The sequence below is a fragment of the Pelodiscus sinensis genome, chromosome 10, assembly GCF_052426305.1.
Source record: "Pelodiscus sinensis isolate ZL-2025 chromosome 10, ASM5242630v1, whole genome shotgun sequence".
Classification (NCBI taxonomy): Eukaryota; Metazoa; Chordata; order Testudines; family Trionychidae; genus Pelodiscus; species Pelodiscus sinensis.
This window is the reverse complement of record NC_143061.1, coordinates 34,668,747-34,686,806: the sequence shown is the minus strand read 5'-3', so window position 1 is coordinate 34,686,806 and position 18,060 is coordinate 34,668,747. Positions and strand designations below refer to the sequence as shown.

At 42.6% G+C, this 18,060-nt stretch overlaps 1 protein-coding gene across 3 annotated transcripts in view; it reads right to left on the bottom strand.

Moving 5' to 3' along the window:
- Positions 1–18,060, bottom strand: part of ATR (ATR checkpoint kinase) — a 94,830-nt gene that overhangs the window by 33,830 nt on the left and 42,940 nt on the right. For all 3 annotated transcript variants that reach the window (XR_012906227.2, XM_089780844.1, XM_075937650.2), the window contains exons 22-29: positions 15,570–15,776; positions 14,099–14,212; positions 13,723–13,838; positions 13,098–13,218; positions 12,266–12,403; positions 2,934–3,141; positions 1,533–1,711; positions 366–530 (exon numbers count right to left, since the gene is read on the bottom strand). Coding sequence is in view for 2 of the 3 variants with exons in the window: in XM_089780844.1 (XP_089636970.1) it covers positions 366–530; positions 1,533–1,711; positions 2,934–3,141; positions 12,266–12,403; positions 13,098–13,218; positions 13,723–13,838; positions 14,099–14,212; positions 15,570–15,776 (1,248 nt within the window). In the remaining variant the exon portion in view is untranslated. The remainder of the gene's footprint in view (positions 1–365; positions 531–1,532; positions 1,712–2,933; positions 3,142–12,265; positions 12,404–13,097; positions 13,219–13,722; positions 13,839–14,098; positions 14,213–15,569; positions 15,777–18,060) is intronic.

Below are 18,060 nucleotides of genomic sequence, written 5' to 3'. Positions count from 1 at the left end.
ATGCTGTCATGAATAAAGGGTAAATCCCCACATCACATTGGGACTCAGGCAAGAAGACTGCCTTGCCAGATGATGCAAAGTCTGATTGTAACACTCCATTTGACCAAAGGGGTTTCTGTTGCAGACACACCAGAAATATCTCATTTTCACTGTTAAATTAAAGGTGTTTGGAAGCTGGAGAATGACTTGCTCCAGTTTGCCAAGTACTGTTTATAGTCACACATATACTATCATTGCAGCAGTATACATCTTCATATATATATATATATATATATATATATATATATATATATATATATATATTCTAAGCCTCTATGATATTTTTTCACCCTTTTGTTGGGTGATAAAAATGTCTTTCAATTTACCTCGTCAGGTTCCAGCTGAATAGCCCTGTCATAACAAGCTGTGGCATCTCTTAGCAAGCCAATGCTTTCATGTTCAAGGATTTGTTCTCTGAGAGATGGCTCTGCTTTCCGAATTGCACTGACTCCAGCTACTCCATCTGGTTCATGCATAGCAGCATACAATTTCTTTTTTCAAACATGGAAAATATTACAATTGAAAATGTAAATCTAACATGGTTATTTTAGTTGTCAAGGCCAACAAGAAGACATTTGTATAATGTAATAAGAATCAAGCATGTCGCTTAATTGTCTCATGAAACTGCTCTGAACGAGAGCTCTTAGTCACAAGCTGTGACTCTAAGACATCATATAACCGAACAATAAAATCATTTGACATCTTAGCAGATTTTGCTGGCCAAACTTCCACATGAACTTCAGTCATTCTTTAATTTTCATATGGTCCAGTGATCACTATCTCATGTTATTAAATGGATACAATAGCAAATGTATTTGAAGTAATTTGTACAAAGGACAAAATAATACTGTATTATGCAGCAAAATTGTATAGTACAGTTTTACAAATGCATATAACTCTTACACACGTAGAAGGAGTGTCTTAGATTATTTTTCAAACTAGGAAATCATTGGGCAATTTCAATCCTAAGAAGTGAAATCTAGTAGGAAGTCAGTTAACATATAAGTTAACTATGCTGCTTGAAAATAATTCTTCCTCTTTGTAATACTTACAGTGTACACTCTCTATTTTAGCATAAATTACTCCACTTTACAAAAATATTTCATAATACTAATATTTTATTTATTGTAAATCATGACTAGCTTTTATTTAGTCTAAAAAGTGTGCCAAGTTTACTGAAGGACAAAATTGCTCTTTTTTTTAAAAAAAGATCCATGTTAGAGATAATTGAGATTTTTATATAACTTTCTTGTTTTCTTCTATTAAAGAGAAACATCCTTCAGCTTATTACATAAGAAGACATGATGAACAAGGAAAACATTCCTAGTTGCTTGAGTACAGATAACTGTCGATTGTAGCTTCAGACATCAATAGCATAATCACATCTGAAATCTTTGAGAAAAGACAAAGAGGTAACCTTAAGCGATGACAACTATACACAAGGACTATCTCTGTTTTCAACTTCATTTTAAATGAAAAAAAAAAATTAAAACCTGCAAAAATCCCAGATGCTCCTGAATATTTTGTTTCTTTTCTGTGATGAATGATTCAAAGTGCATTACAGCCCTTGTGTATGCTTTAGAGCGAAAGGAAGCAGCAGCCAAAGTATCCTGAGGTATGAGGTCTAGAAAACGTGTCACACTTTGATATTCTGCATAATCCTCACTTGATGCTATGGAATAAAACAGTTTAAGACTTTTATTATCCAAGTTTCATTTACAAAGTCATCATTAAAGAATAAAATTCAGTTTATCCATTACCCTAAATTAATCATTTAATTAAGAATTACATTTGTCTATTTATTTTCTTAAAAGCAGGTTAGCTGCAAGTTCTTAAAATTGTCAAGGCAGTATATTATATCAACTTAGCTTTATAGAAGATTTCTAAAAATACATTCAAGATACATTAAGTAACAAATGTTCTAAGATTTCTTTTAAGTATCCATAAATTTTTCAAATACAGTAAAACACCAATTGTCCGGCATTCAGTGGTCCCTCACTCCTGATAGTCTGGCATCAACTGGAACCTAGAAGTACTCTGGCCAGCCGGACAATTGGAGCTGCTGTGAGCCCCATGGGCGCTCGCGGCTGGGAAAGGAAAAGGGAGAAGAGCACCGCTGCTCGCACCCCAGCTGCTCTGCTCTCCGCTTCCCCAAGTCTGCTGCTCGTCAGTTTCAGCAGTGGCAGCGGTGGACTTGGGGAAGTGGGGGAGCAGAGCAGCTGGGATGCTGCCGGGCAACGAGCAGGGGGGTGAGGGGCGGCGCTGCAGGACCAACCCAGCAGCACCCCAGTTGCTCTGCTCGGCCGCTTCCCCAAGACTGCCGCTGCTGAAATTGACAAGCGGCAGACTTTGGGAAGCGGCGGAGCAGAGCAGTTGGGATGCTGCCGGGTTGGTCCCGCAGCGCCGCTCCTCATCCCCCTGCTCAGCGCTAACTACTGCAGTATAGGGGGTGGGGAGCCCGCTCCCCTCCTGGAAACTCTCGGCGCTGGCGCGGGGTTTCCCTCACCTTCCTGCAAAACAGCGGAGAGTTCGCCCCTCGCCGCACCGTTCCCCACCCACCCTCCGGACGCAGTGCTGGTCCCGGCAGACCTATCACAGCCCCCCGCCCAAGTACCTCCTGATACTCCAGCATATCCGATAATCCAGCACCACCTAGGTCCCAAAGGTGCCAGATTATCGGAAGTCTACTGTACCTAGAAAACAATATGAGTAAGGCAAGAGGATAAAGTGTGTGTTAGTCAGTAGTATGGACTTAAAAAATCATAGCAATAGTCTAACTTTATCTTGGCAGTGATACTTCATTCTTATGTGGTTCTATTTTAAGTGACATGTCTAAATGCTTATTTTAAGAATACAAAATTCCCTTTATAAACAATACAATGAGCATCACTAACCTTTTAGATCTGTTCTGTCTTTGCTTGACTTACTAACAGTTTTCTCAGCAATAAGCATCTGGAATTTATGTCTAGCCCATTGTGTTAGATGATCAAGCATGGAAAACACTGTCTGTGTACTTAGTTGACTGAGATCTGATGCACTATCCTGGAGTCTTCTAGTACACAGGTCATCATGTTTGAGAACAGCCATAATCTCTGCATACACCTACACAGACATTAATATGAAAAAAAAACAATGCAGTTGCATCATAAGTTTTTAGTTTTATCATAAAGTTTTCACAATGTTAAGAGACAACATATTAATCAGAGGTCAATCTAGAAATCTTAGATATTGTAGCAATATTTGTTAAGGTTTGGTAGAGTTTTGACTGTATAGAATTCTTGCCCCAAGAGCCTAAAGACAGAAAAGACAAGAAGGAAAGTGTACCAATAAATACTGTATTTGGAAAAAGACACTGAAAAGCATGATGGTGCATTTAGAATAGCTTTATGAAAAACAGATTACTGTTCAGATAAACATCCTCAAAATACAGGTAAGTAAATGGTGCTTCCACGCACCTCAGACACACTAACTTAATTAAATGACTAACAAGATGACTATTGGTCAGTTAATCATGGTATGGCTAAATTTCATTTCATTTTTGCTTTTATTGAGGTAAAGGAGATGATGATAGCTCTGTTCACCAAGATGTAAGCATGGGTATATGAGAAAATATCCACCTGCCCCTGCAAACACACACACTTGAGGAATTTGGTCAGTTTATGGCAGAGAAAACAATGGACATTTCCCCAGAATGGAACATGCAAGTAGGGACATCTTAACCAAATATAAGATTATAAAAATAATGAGTAGTCCTGTGACACCTAAGAGACTAACAAAAATATATAGGAACATGATGAGCTTTCATGGGTAAAACACTTCATCAGATTAGCTGGAATGGAAATAACAGAATCCAAAATATATATAATAGCAAAAGCAGTTGCCTGTTAATGATACCAATTGGCCCATTGGTTCTTTTGTTCCTTTTTAGAAGAAAAAACAGTTACTTATCTGTAACTGTTGTTCTTTGAGATGTGTTGCTCGTGTCCATTTGAATTAGATGTGCACGTACTGCATGCACGGATTCCGGAGCCTTTTTTCCCCAGTTATGTCAGGCCAGCAGGGAGCCCCGTTGAGTGGAATTGACATAATGGGGAATAAGTACCCCTACTGGCCCTCCCTTCTGTCAGTTCCTTCCTGGTGGAAAACTCCGACGAACGGAGTGGAGAGGGGTGTCGAATGGATGCAAGCAACACATCTCTAAGAACAACAATTATAGGTAAGTAACCATTTTTTCTTCTTCGAGTGCTTGTTCATGTGCATTCGAATTAGGAGACTCTCTAGCCAAAACTAATGGAGGCATGGGCAGAGAACAATACAGGTAAGGCAGGGCTGACTGCAGGACCGCAACGCTCAGGGCTGCATCATCCCTAGCTTGTTGTTACGCATAATGTGCTGCAAACATGTGTACTAATGACCATGTGGCTTCCCTACACATATCCACTATATCAACCTGTGCTAGGAAGACTGCTGAGCAGAGTGAGCTGTAATGCGAGGCGGTACCTTGCCTGCCAGTTCGTAACATTCCCTGATACAGGATGTAATCCAGGAAGACAATCGCTGTGCCGATACAGGCATACCTTTTATTCTTTCCACTACTGAAATAAAGAGTTGAGTTAATTTGCGAAACTCTCTTGTTCTATCAATGTAAAATGACAGCGCTCAATTTGCATCTAGAGTGTGTAGGGCTTGCTCCCTAGGGGTCACATGGGGCTTTGGGAAGAATACCGGTAAGTAAATATCCTGCGACATATGGAATGTGGACATCACCTTACAGAGGAATGCCGGATGGGGATGCAGACACACCCTGTCATACAGAAGGTCAACAGTTAGTGCCCTGAGTTCTGAAACTCTCCTTGCTGATGTGACAGCCACAATAAAGGTCACTTTGAACGATAAGTGTCTAAGAGAACATGTAGCCAAGGGTTTGAAAGGTGGGCACATCAATCTGGTGAGCACCAGGTTGAGATCCCACTGCGGTACCGGGTGCTTGTAAAGGCTGCACCCCCTTCGTAATGTCCACTCAGAAAAACATCTTCACTTGGCCAAGTAGGTAGCTCTAGTGGCAGGTTTCCTGCTTCCCAACAAGAACCTCATCACTGCTTCCAAACATGCCTGCTCTGCCTCCATCAGCCGTGTATATATCACATGGTCAGGTGGAGAGACAGTAAGTTTGGGTGGCATAGATGCCCCTCCCCCAGGTCCTGGGTGATTAGATCTGGGACTGTGGGCATGGCTATAGGTTCCTCCTGTATCATGTCTAGGAGGACAGGAAACCAATACGCCTGGACCATTCTGGTACTATTAGAATGACTGTGGCCTTGTGCTTCTTCACCCTCATGAGGACTTTGTGTATCAGGGAAACGGGGGGAACGCATAGAGGAGGACTGTGGGCCAATCGGTTACTAAAGTGTGTCGTGTGCCCCCCTCCGGACCCTGTCCCAGGTAAGAGTAGTAGGCCGGACACTTCTTGTTTCTGTGAAAGGTGAATAGATTCACCTGGGGATAACCCCACCTCCGGAAGATCTCCTGTAGCACCTCTCCCTTGAGTGACCACTCATAGGCAGTGAAAGTGTGGCTGAGTGTGTCCACCAAGACATCACTGTTACTCGATAAATATGCAGCTTCCACCTGAATATTGTGGGCTATACAGAAATTCCAGAAGAGTAGGGCTTCTCAGCACATGGGAGAGGAGCGAGTTCCACCCTATCTGTTGATATAGAACATCTCTGCTGTGTTGTCTGTTAGCACTAAGACCGCCTTGTGACTCAAGTTGGACACAAACACCCGGCAGGAAGCCTGACCGCCCTGAGCTCTCTGACATTTATCTGGAGCTCTAGATCCAAGGGTGACCACATATCTTGGGTCCATTACTCACCTAAATGTGTGCCCCATCTCGTGTCTGAGGCTTCGGTGACCAACCTCACTGTCAGGCTTTCGCTCATAAAGGGCGCTTCCAGACACACCACATCCACCACTCCAGGGACTGAATGTCTTGAGGAACTGTGAGGATTGAGTCCCATGGTGCCCGTGCTTGACTGAACGCCCGGGCCAGCCAAGCCTGCAGCGATCTGAGCCTCAGCCTAGTATACTGAGCCACATAGGTACAGGCTGCCACATCGCCTAGCAACTTCATGCAATTGTGATTGGAGATGCCACCAGGCCCCATATGCTGCCGCCCATGGCTATAAACCTGACCTTAGGGAGAGAGGACCTGCCAACAGTCGAGTCTAGGTGGGCTCCCACAAACTCTATTGTTTAAGTGGGAACCAGGGTAGATTTGTCCTCATTTATTAGGAGACCTAAACTGCAGAACAGAGATCTGATGAAGTCTATATGCTCCAACACCTGGTCCTTCAAGCAGCCCCTGATAAGCCAATCGTGCAGGTAGGGGAATACCTGGACTCTGCACTTCCTGAGGAAGGTGGCCACTGTGGCCATGCACTTCATGAACACCCTTGGTACCGTGGATAGTCCAAAAGGGAGGACAGCAAACTGAAAGTGTTCCTGCCCCACAGTAAACCTGAGAAACCTCCTGTGGGTGAGTCTTAAGACGTGAAAATATGCATCTTTTAGGTCAAGGGCAGCATACCAGTCCCCCAATTCCAAGGAGGGGATAATAGATGCCAGAGTGACCATCTTGAATTTTGCCTTGAGATCCCTTAAGTTCAAAATGAGTTTGAGGCCTCCCTTTGCTTTGGGGATGAGGAAGTACTGGGAGTAAAACCCCTTTCCTTTAAAATCTAGAGGAACCCTTTCCACCACCTCTCACTGAAAAAGCAAGATTACTTCATGGTTCAAAAGAAGCTTGGGAGGGGGTCCCTGAAGAGGGATGGGGAAGCGAGGTGGGAGGGGGGCAAAGAGCGGAAGAGCATAGAATCCCCCACTGCTACCAGGTCAAGAACCCACCTGTCAGTTGTAATCTGGAACCAAGCCTGATAAAAATAGGATAGCCTGTCCCCAAAGGGGGGGATCGAACTCAGGGACTGGTACTCTGTCCTTGGGTGCACCCTCAAAACGAGGACTTGGATTATTAGAGAGGAGATAGCCCTCCACTCCTCTCTGGGTCTGACCGAGACCTCCTTCTCCTATGACGCCTATCAGCGTAATTATTATTATTGTCTGAGTTATGAGGCCTGTACCTGGCTTGGTCAGGTTTAAAGGCCTGGTAAAGAGGTCTTCCGAGTGGCCTAGGATTGTATGACCTCCTCTGCGTGGCCAGGGTATGTATGCCCAGAGATCTAAGTGTGGCTCTAGAGTCCTTTAGGCTATGCAAACTGGCATCCATCTGCTGAGAGAACAAGTCTTTTCCCTCAAATGGGGGGGTATACAGGAGACCTGTAACCAGGCCCCGTGGCACATCACGATCCCATGGCTATTGTGCATGCCGCCGAGTCAGCCGTGTCCAGTGTGGCCTGCAGCGTTGTACAGGAAATGATCCTACCCTCTTCCATCAGCACTGTGAACTCCATGCAAGAATCTTGTGGCAGGGGCTCCTTGAACTTGTCTATCGCCGTCTAAGTATTGTACGCGTACCTGCTTAACATTGTCTGCTGGTTGGCAACGCGCAGCTGCAGGCCCTTTGCAGCGTACACCTTTCTGCCAAAGAGGTCCAGACTTTTTGGCTCCCTGCTTTTGAGGGTAAGCCCCGGTTGGCCCTGCCTCTCTTTTTGTCCTGTTGCCTGAACCACCAGGGAGCCTGGTAACAGGTGAGAATATAAATGCTCATGCCTACTCTGGGGGACAAAATAGCGTCTTTCCACACCTTTCTGAGTTGGCGAGACAGATGCCAACATCTGCCACAAATCAGTAGTAAGCTTAGCCACCGTCTCTTATTCAGTGGCAACGCCAGCTTCATTGGGGCGTTGGCAGATAAAATGTCTACCATAGGGTCTGAATCCTCATTTACGATCTCTGCCTGTACGCCCAGTTTTGTTGCCAAATGACGTAGTAGTTCCTGGTGGGCTCTAGCATCCATGGTTGGCATGGATGGAGCAGGATCAGCAAGGGCCTCATCAGGGGATGAAGACAAGGACTCCCTTATTGGCGGCTGGTCCTAGGGTAGCACAGCTAGCTGGGGGGCTGGTTGGTCCTGAGCTCCCAAACCCTCACCCTCTGTCACAGGACATGGTATGTCTCACTGTGGTCTGCCCCTAGATTCAGAGGTGGGGGCCCTGGACATAGGGGTTGCCAATGGAGTACCCCTGGATCGAGATACACCAGAGCCCTGAGAGAATGGCATCGGGCCCTGCATTCGGTGATAGGCCCAGGGGGTCCAAAAGGGCCACTGTAGTTGCATCGGAGGTGGCTATGTCTGATGGGGCTGGTACACCCGGTGCCAGGACCTGTACCGGGAACGGTGCCAAGATCTATGCGAAGATGCCCCTGACCGAACTTTTTCTGCGTCAGATTCTGATGAATAGTCCGATTCAGACCAAGGTGGAGCCATTGAGGGCACCTGCAAGAAGTGCCAGGGCCGGTGCCTTGCCATGTATTCCGGTTTTCCCCAGTGCACTGGAAGAGGGGGCCTCATCTGTGACTGTGCCGTCAGAAACGGGACACTCCTCCTGTCCCCGTGCACAAACCATCCTGGTGCTGCAGATGGCTGCCCTTCCAGTACCGATAGTCCCATCGGTGCTGACAAGGGTCCCGGTGCCGATGAGTCTGACAGTGTCGACGATGTTGCTGGTGCCGACGAGGTCAATGGTGTCGACAAGGTTCCTGATGCTGACCAGGCCCCCGGTGCCATGAAGGTACCTGGTGTTGCCAAGGCTACCGGTACCACAAGTTAAATTACTTGTCTGTCCCCAGTGTCTGATCTGTCAAGACATCTGGTCTGGTGCTGGGGACAAGACTGGTGAGGCAGTGAGTTCTATCAGCTCCCTCGCAGTGGCAAAGGTCTTGGGCGGGGGGGGGGGGGGGGGCGGGGGCTGGGTCTGTCCTTGTGTAAGGGCCTTTCTTGATCTGGGTTCCTTGTCTGCGTCAAGCCCAACTGGTGCTTAGAGGGCCCTGGAACGTCTCGGTGGCACAGAGGTGAGTCTTCTGTCGGGGTGTGAACCCGGTGCCAACTCTTGTGCCCTTGCTTCCCTGTAAATCTCCCTCTAGGTTGTCTCGTCTTTTTCAGTACTGGAGACTGGGAACAGTGCCTCAGCACTGTAACCCTTTTCAGTGCAGTGGTGTGTACTGGTGCCACTGAGACTTCATGTACCAACGCCGGTGCACTCCTCGCCACCGGTGCTGACTCTAACGCCGTCTGAAGTGCGGACTTCATAAGGAGTAGCTTCAGACAAGAATTTCTCTCCCTCTTCATGCAGGGTTTAAAACCCTTGCAGATCTGCAAGAATCTGTAAGGTGGCCCTCCCCCAGACACTTTAAACAAGAATCATGGGAGTCCCCACAGGGCACAGGCTGACACATACTGCTGGGGAAAAAAGGCTCTGGAATAGGTGCATGTGGCACGTGCACATCTAATTCAAATACACATGAGCAAGCACTCAAAGAATAGCTACTTTTAAATCTAGGATTTGGAAGTAACCATTTTTCTGCAGAGGACTTTTACTACCCACGTAGAAAGAGAGAGACTGCTGACCTGAAATTCATTTACAAATTTGACATTGTCAGCCTTGGGCTTGACTAAAGATGTAAACTGATTAATGAACTACAAAGCCAATTTCCCCTGCCTTTGACATTGGCATTTCCACATTAAAAGCTATGAATGAAACACATCCAGCCCACTTAGCTTCATTAACATGGGACCTACAATTGACAATAACTGCTTTTTTATATATATTTTATATATAGCTTTTATTGCTATTTATATCTTGGATTCTGTTATTCCCAGACCAACTATTCTGATGAAGTGGGTTTTACTCATGAAAGTTCATGATCCTATATATTTTTATTAGTCTCTAAAGTGCCACAGGACTGCTCATTGTTTTTAAAGTTACAGACTAACACAGCTATCCCTCTGAGATTTTTTATAAGATTATAAAACATTGTTAAGTCTGATTAATTTGCAATTTTCTTCACAGACTCACAGTTTTGAAGGGATATTGAGAAGTCAACAAGTCAGGCAGGACCAAGTAAACTTTGCTTGACAAGCGTTTGTCCAACCTATCCTGAAAAACTTCCAATGGGAATTACCAAACTTCTCTTGAAAGCCTATTCTACATGTAACTACTGCTATAGTTAGAAAAATTTTCCTAATACTATCCAAAGTCTCCCTTACTGCAGATTAAGCCATTTACTTCTTGTCCAGTTTTTTATATGTAACTTCAGTGGGCATGGAGAAAAACTGATCGCAGTACTTTATAATACCCCTTAACTTAATTGAAGATTTATCAGCTGCCCCATCAGTCTTCTTTTCTAAAGCCTAAATATGCCCAATTTTCTTAAATTTTCCTCCCTGGACAGTTTTATAAACCATCTATGATTTTTGGTGCTCTCCTCTGGACTCTTTCTCCAATTTGTCCATACACTGGACACAGTGCTCCATCTGAGACCTCACTACTGCAAAATACAGTGGGATTATTACCTCCTGTGTCTTACATGCAACACTCTTATTACTACACTCCAGAATATTAGCCTTTTTTCATAACTGCATCACTTTGTTGACTCATATTCAATTTGTGACCCACAGTAACACCTTAGAACTTGTTTAGCCCTATGCTACTTAGCGATTTATTTGCTATTTTCTAGTTGTACATTTTATTTTTCCTTCCTACGAACAGTACTATGTATTTATCTTTACTGAATTTCATCTTGTTCAATTCAGACCATTGTGCCAAGGTCATTTTGAATTCTAATCCTGTCCTCAATGCTTGCAATCTCTTCCTGCTTGGTGTCACCTGCAACTGTAGAAGCATAATTTCCCTTCTGTTATCCAAGTCATTAATGAAAATATTGAAGAGTGCAAGACCTAGGATTGATCCCAGTAAGACTCCACTACATATGCCTTCCCTGTTTGACAAAAAGAAATTGATAACTACTCTTAGAGTATGAACTTTCAAACAGTTGTGATCTAGATTCTGTTATTATTAATTGGGTGCACAATTCCCTAGTTTGTTTATGAGACTCATGAGGGACTGTGTCAAAAGCATTACTAAAATCAAGATACATCATGTTTACTGTTCCTCCCTCTCCCACCCATCACCAATCATTAGGCCAGTAACCCTGTCAGAGAAAAAAATTAGTTTGGTTTGGTATGATTTGTTTTTGCGAGATCCATTCTGGCCATTCCTTAAAAGCCCATTATTACTCACACACTTACAAATTGATTATTTAATCATAGAATCATAGGGTTGGAAAAAACCTCAGGAAGTCGCAGAGTCCAACTCCCTGCTCAAAGCAGGACCAATCCCAACTACATCATAGTAATTTGTTTCAGTATCTTTCCAAGTATCAAAGTTAGGCTGACTGGTCTACAATTCCCCATGTCTTTTCTGTTCCTCTTTTTAAATATAGGTACTATATTTGCTCTTCTCCAGTCTTCTGTTCTCCATGAGTTCTCAAACATAAATTTTAAATGGTTCTGAGCTAGTTCCTGCCCATGAACTTAATCAACCCCACCTACCTGAATTTATCTAATAACTTATCTAATTATTCTTTAACTTGTTTTTCCCCTATTTTGACTTGCATTCCTTCCCCGTTACATGTTCTACAGCACAATTAAAGGACAGATTCACTCTTTTGTTTCTGTCAGGAGAAACCCCGAAAACCACATCCACAGAAATGGAACCCAGCCTGAGAGCTCCTAATAATAAGTCCACCCAAATGGGTTGGGGCTCAAAACACTCATGAACTCCACTCAACAGGGAGACCTATGGCCAGCCAGTTTTGTCCCTAAAGTGGAAGTTATAGCCAGAGCAGGAGAAATTGCAGGACAGAGAAGATGCACCAGTCCAACTTACTCTCTGGGCAGGATGTAGCATGCCTATTTCCGCCTCCTGCCACTTGATGCTGCTGCAACCCTATTTGGAGACACAGCCTGCATGCTTTTGAGGTCAAAGCTGTAGACTTCTCAGAGGAGACAGATTCTCCGTGAAGCTGGTGTAGCACCTAACTGCAGTAACTTTTATGACTCACTCAAAGCTGGTTGAGCATTTGTATTATTAATGCAAAAAAGTGTTAAATACCTACATTGCTTCTTTAGATTGAGCTCTTCAAACATACAGTTAGGATGATTCAAATCTAATTCTGATGAAGAATGTATAGGAAATCACCACCTCACCTCCTGTTGGTCTTCCTGACTGCATCCCAATAAAACATAGACTAGAATGTGTGGAAGAAGGTAGATTGTCACTTTGAAGTCATTCTTCATCATAATACTGCAACAGCTGAAGACTTTGCTGGCAAGCTCATGTCGTACCTGTAACAAAAATTGTATTTTTCAGGAAGGGTGGTTTGGTAGGCTAGCAGAATTGTTGAGGGTTTTAGACAAAGTATAAAAATATAGTTCCTGTTAGAGCTGAAGATAAGTTATCCTATCCAGTTTATTGGTACACCTAATACTTTCAGTTCAGTAAATCACAGACAGATTACCAGACTTACACTTGAATAAGTGAGGGACTAACATATATGGGGGCTATGGAAATGGGGAGGAAATACATCATCATTCCTACTATGGTGTCAAGTATCAGAGGGGTAGCCGTGTTAGTCTGAATCTACAATGCTTTTGTAGTTAGTTGGCTTGCTAACTACAAAAGCAGCTTCTGCTCTCTTGGAATTCACACCTCCAGATCAGCTGCTAGAAGTGGGCCTCATCCTCCTTGATTGGATCCACCTCCTCATCTCCAGCCTGATCCTGGCCTGCATATTTATACCTGCCTCTGGATATTTCCACTACATGCATCTGACGAAGTGGGTCTTTGCCCACGAAAGCTTATGCTCCTACACTTCAGTTAGTCTATAAGGTGCCACAGGACTCCTCGTCACTTTTGCATCATTCCTACTGTGGATGGCTATATGATTAGACTTTGATGATATAAAAAGTGCAGTAACTGTACACTGGCTCACCAATTATCTTTTCATTCAAATATATACAGCATACTCGTTGCAATTACCTTTGTTATAAGATAACCTGCCCAGGTTGCTGACCATTCTGCAAAATTGTTGCCTAATTTGCTTAAGTAAATTGGCTTCTTCATCTTGGACCAGTTTACAGCCTTCTGGTAACTCTTGTATCTGTAATATTCAAATCCAAATTTAGTAAACAGGTATTGTTTTCCTATGTCAAAGAAAAGACACAGTGAACAAATAACCCAGAAAGAGATTAAGTTAACTTCTATAATTTTATAAGGATCAACAAATGTCTAGCATTCAGTTTGTAAAAAAGCTTGAGTTCTACTGGGGTTCATACCAGTACTTTAATGAAAAAGAGACAGAGATGATTTCATCGCAGTTTTTAAAATCATTCTCGGGGGAGAAACTAACAGTCTTGAATGTGCTATCTGTGCACAGAATATTTTTCTTTGTGATTTACAAATCACTAAAGGTTTTAGATATTCAAGTGAGAGACAAGTCACCAATATTCAGAGGGAATAGGGTTATAATTGATTTTATTTGTTAGCACGAGTGGCATGCACAGAAACAAAAACCAAATTATTGCTAAATCGGATAAGATTTTTTTTGCAAGTTGTACTCAAAGATAATTTTAACTAAACTGGATTTACTTTAAATGACACATACCGCGTATTTAAATGAGGTTCCAGTATTTCCTGAACGTGATCAGGAAACCTCCTCCAAAGCCTGGAGCCTGGACAGTCAGTGTTTGTCTCTCTACAGTCATAGATGGATAATAATTCCTAAAAAGGTATTAACAGAAATATCATCTTTTAAAACTGCATTTTACTCAGAATTCTAATGATCATATAAGAATTGACTAATTAAATTTTTTTAGTATCATGAATCACATGCCCACCAATATCTGAAGGGATATATCAGAAAGATCTAATACATAAATATGTTCCTTACAATGTTTATGTTGTATGGATTCTGCATTTCAGCGCAACAAATAAATAATTCAGTAATAAAAAAAGAGCATCTAACAAACTTGTTGCCTTACCTGAATGGCATATGCTGCAGAATCTTGAGCACGGACATTATCAGCATAAGCCATGAATGCTCTAGTTAGTTCCGTTAATAATCCATGCGCAAAATTTGGATCTTCCACTCCAGCCTCAGTAACAAATAAAAAAGTCAAATTTATTTAAGAAGTGGGTTACTAGCTCAAATAAGAGCTTTAGTCTTTAGCCTTTGAAGCCAAGTTTTAAACTGATATCTGGTACACAATTCACATTCATTTTCAAAAGGAAATTGGGACCTAACTCCATTAGACTCTTTAAGAAATCCCAACCTGAAGGGGAAAAAGCCCTATGAAATACACAGCAAGAGACTAAATTTTCCCGTTTCTGGGGAAATGTATTGAAAATTAGTTGGTGCATGGTCTTAAATCCATGTTGTACACATCACAAGACTGCCATAATACTGACAGGCTTGCAAGTCTCTACAAAACAGCCCCAAGTTTGGAATAGCAGGCATGTTCAGGACTGAGGTTCTTTGAGAAAGTTTTGCCCACACCATAACTAACTTAAGCTGGTGCTATTAGTCCTTCATGTCCATGTGTAGTAAATTCATTCCCAATTCATGTTCAAATCGTGACATCAGCATCTCTTAGCATTTAGCCCTAAATGAAATATTTGAACAATTCCTCACTAATGGAATAGGTCATTACCAAATTATCACAACATATAACACAAATTAAATTTTTTACTCATAGGTGTGAGTTACTGACAAAGAAAGAAGGCTGCTGCTAGCCACGAGATAATATTTCTCTACAAGTAACTTGCACAACAGCTCTTTGTACTGTTTACCTTTAAATAGTGCTATGATCTTAGTTTTCAGGGAATTTCTCCACCTACAACTTATGAATTTTATAATGAAGGTATTCATATTTAAAATATATGCACTCATGTCATACTACTTGGATTAAACCACATTATTGACTTTACTGTTCATTCTCTTTCTCCACTAGTCTCATATTTAGATATACATTTTACAAAATGGTGCCTTATGACTCAACTAAGGTTACCCAGAGCTCATAGATATGTCCCTGAGAATGCTTTATAATTGTATCCTTCGGAGTTGACATTGCTCTGAAGCATAACAGTTTTCTGACACTAAGAAATGTTTATACATACAACGAAATGCCAGCGTTATGTCATTTTGTTTTGAAAAAGTATTCAAGTTTTGTTTTTAATTGCATTGTAAACTGATTTAGTCTCTCAAGAAGGCTGTTTTCAGTGTTTTAAAACAGTATTTTGTGGAACCATAAAGGACAAGTACAGAGCTATGCTTACCCTGAGTGAATTAACAGCTTTTCATAAAACCTGATGCTTTCAATTTGTGCCAGTCTACGACATTTTACTACACAACCAACTATTAAATTCAATACAATTTGTCTCTTTTTACTACAGTTTCAGATTTCAGAAGTTCACTGTATTGTATAAGAGAAACTTCAGTGTAATTCTCCTTACCACAAATGTAAAATTATTTCCTTGGGTTTCACTTGTTGAGAAGTCCAGTCTACCTGGATCTATGGCTCCCAGCTCACCTAAACATTCTCCGCAAAGCAGCCGGGCTTGAGAATTTGCATCCTGACAGCCAATTAAAAGCACTGTTACCAACTGGGAGATGACTGGCTCCACGGTTTCACTATCTGTTGCATATTTTATCAACTTTTCCTAAGAAATTGAAAGAACAGAAAATAACAAATATTAAGTGTGGAAACAGCAAATTCTATCTTTTGGGAAACAACAGTAATAGATCATCTTTCTTCCCTATTTCACCATCCCATTATTCTTACGTTTGTCATCTCCTGCCTGTCCTGTTTAATTTGCATCTCCCTGAAATTTTTACTCACATCAGGAGGAAATGACAGTACTCATGTGAATAAGCAACAAAGGATCCAGCCTTTAGTTTCTCTGACTCCCCCCAGTTTTGTTAAATAAAGAGAGTTTGTGTTCATGAAAATACATGTATTTTATTTGATATCAGGAAGAGGGGGTTAGGGAGGGGTAAGTGGAAGGACGTGAGGGAGGAATGAGGCACAAGCCCCCAGTGGAGCAGACCAAGGAGGCTCTTAGTGCTCCCTCAGGGTGGAAGCTCTCCCGCAGAGCCTCCTGGATACTGACAGCCCCTCAATGGATGGTAGCCTGCAGAAAGTGCAGCCAGGCTCACAGCAACGCGTCCACGAGACGCACCAGAATGCCCAGGGGCAGCTCTGGCTCCATACTGCAGAGTGCTGTGGTGTCCTGTGTGAGGGCAATCAGAGCACGCAGACACAAAATGCTTTGCTGTCCCTCCTTTAGGTAGGCAAGCAAGCAGGGAAACCAGACAACCGGCTGTCCAGGGGAGGTTCCTTTAAGCACAGGCCTCAGATAGCCTTAGGCAGCAGCCAAACAAAGTAACTCCTGACCTGATGTCCTACCGGACCTGGTTCTTGCCAGCCTTAAATACGATTCAGCATCCACCCAGTGTGGACACATTATTTCGAAACAGCAAAACGCTATTTCGAAATATATTTTGTGGGTAGATGTGTTATTTTGAAATAAGGTATTTCGAAATAACTATTTTGAAATAAGCTATTTCGAAATAATGCCGTAGTGTAGACATACTCTTAGTGATTATCTCTGAAAATTCATAGAGGACAGGAGAGATCCCAGAAAACTGGAAAAGGGCAAATCTCTATAAAAAGGAGGGAAAGAACAACCTAGGGAATCACAGACCAGTCAGCTTAACTTCTGTTAAGATGAAATGAGAAAAATAATCAAACAATCAACTGTAAGTACCTAGAAGAAACGGTGATTAGCAACAGTTAACATGAATTTGCCAAAAACAAATCATGTCAAACCAAAGCAATATTATTTTTTGATAGGCAATAAGCCTTGTGGATGGGGAAAGCAGAAGATGTAATATATCTTGACATTAGTAAGGCTGCTAATACTCACATGAACTTTTCATAAGCAAACTAGAGAAATAAAGCCTACACAAACCTACTATAAGATAGGTAGCACAAATGGTTGGAAAAACATAATCATAGTGTTTACCATCAAGCTGGAAAGGCATACTCGATGGGCAAGCTAGGTAAAATTCTACTCAGTATCTTCATAAATGCTTTAGATAATGGCATGGAGAGTACACTTAAAGTTTATGGACAATGCCAATCTCTTAATGCAGGGGTGAGGAACCTAAGCCCCGGGGGCCACATGTAGCCCCTGGCTTGCTTTGATCTGCCCCCTGAGGCTCAGGGCTCCCCTTCCCCCAGCACTGGGGAGCCCACACTGGTGCTCTAGGGCTCCTGCCATCCCCACATGGGGCTGAAATAAAGAAAATCTACTAGGCTCTGATGTGCAAGGGGAATGTGGGGAGTGTCTTTCTCCTCCTCAGTTGGGGACCAAGACAGAGAGGGGTGTGCTTTTTTTTTTGAGGCTCCTGACCCAAAAAAGGTTCTCCGCCCCCCATCTTAGTGCATATCACCACTTTGGAGGACAGGATTAGAATTCAAAATTAACTAGGTGAGTCAAACATTGGTTGCTACTGGAGTCCTGGACTAGCTGTTGGCTATCCAGACATCTAGATAAGGGTAGACCTGCACCCTTATCCTCCTCAGGAAAGCTTCCACTTCTGTAGACACAAATGGGAGGACCGTTAATTGGTAGTGTGAGTGGTTCACTACAATCTGAGGAATCTTCCGTGTCCTTAATATGAAAATAAGGATTTCTTAAATCAAAGGTGGCATACCAGTCTCCAGGATCCACTCAGTGTATAATGGATGCCAATGTGACCATGCAGATCTCTATTTCCTTGAGATAGCTGTTGAGCTGATAAAGGTCTAAAATCAGCCTGAGACCTCCCTTGACTTTGGGGATCAGGAAATAACAGGAGGAGATCAATCCCCTTCTCTTACATTCTTTGGAACGTCTTCCGTGGCTTCCACACAAAGGAGTGACTGAGCTTTTCAGAACC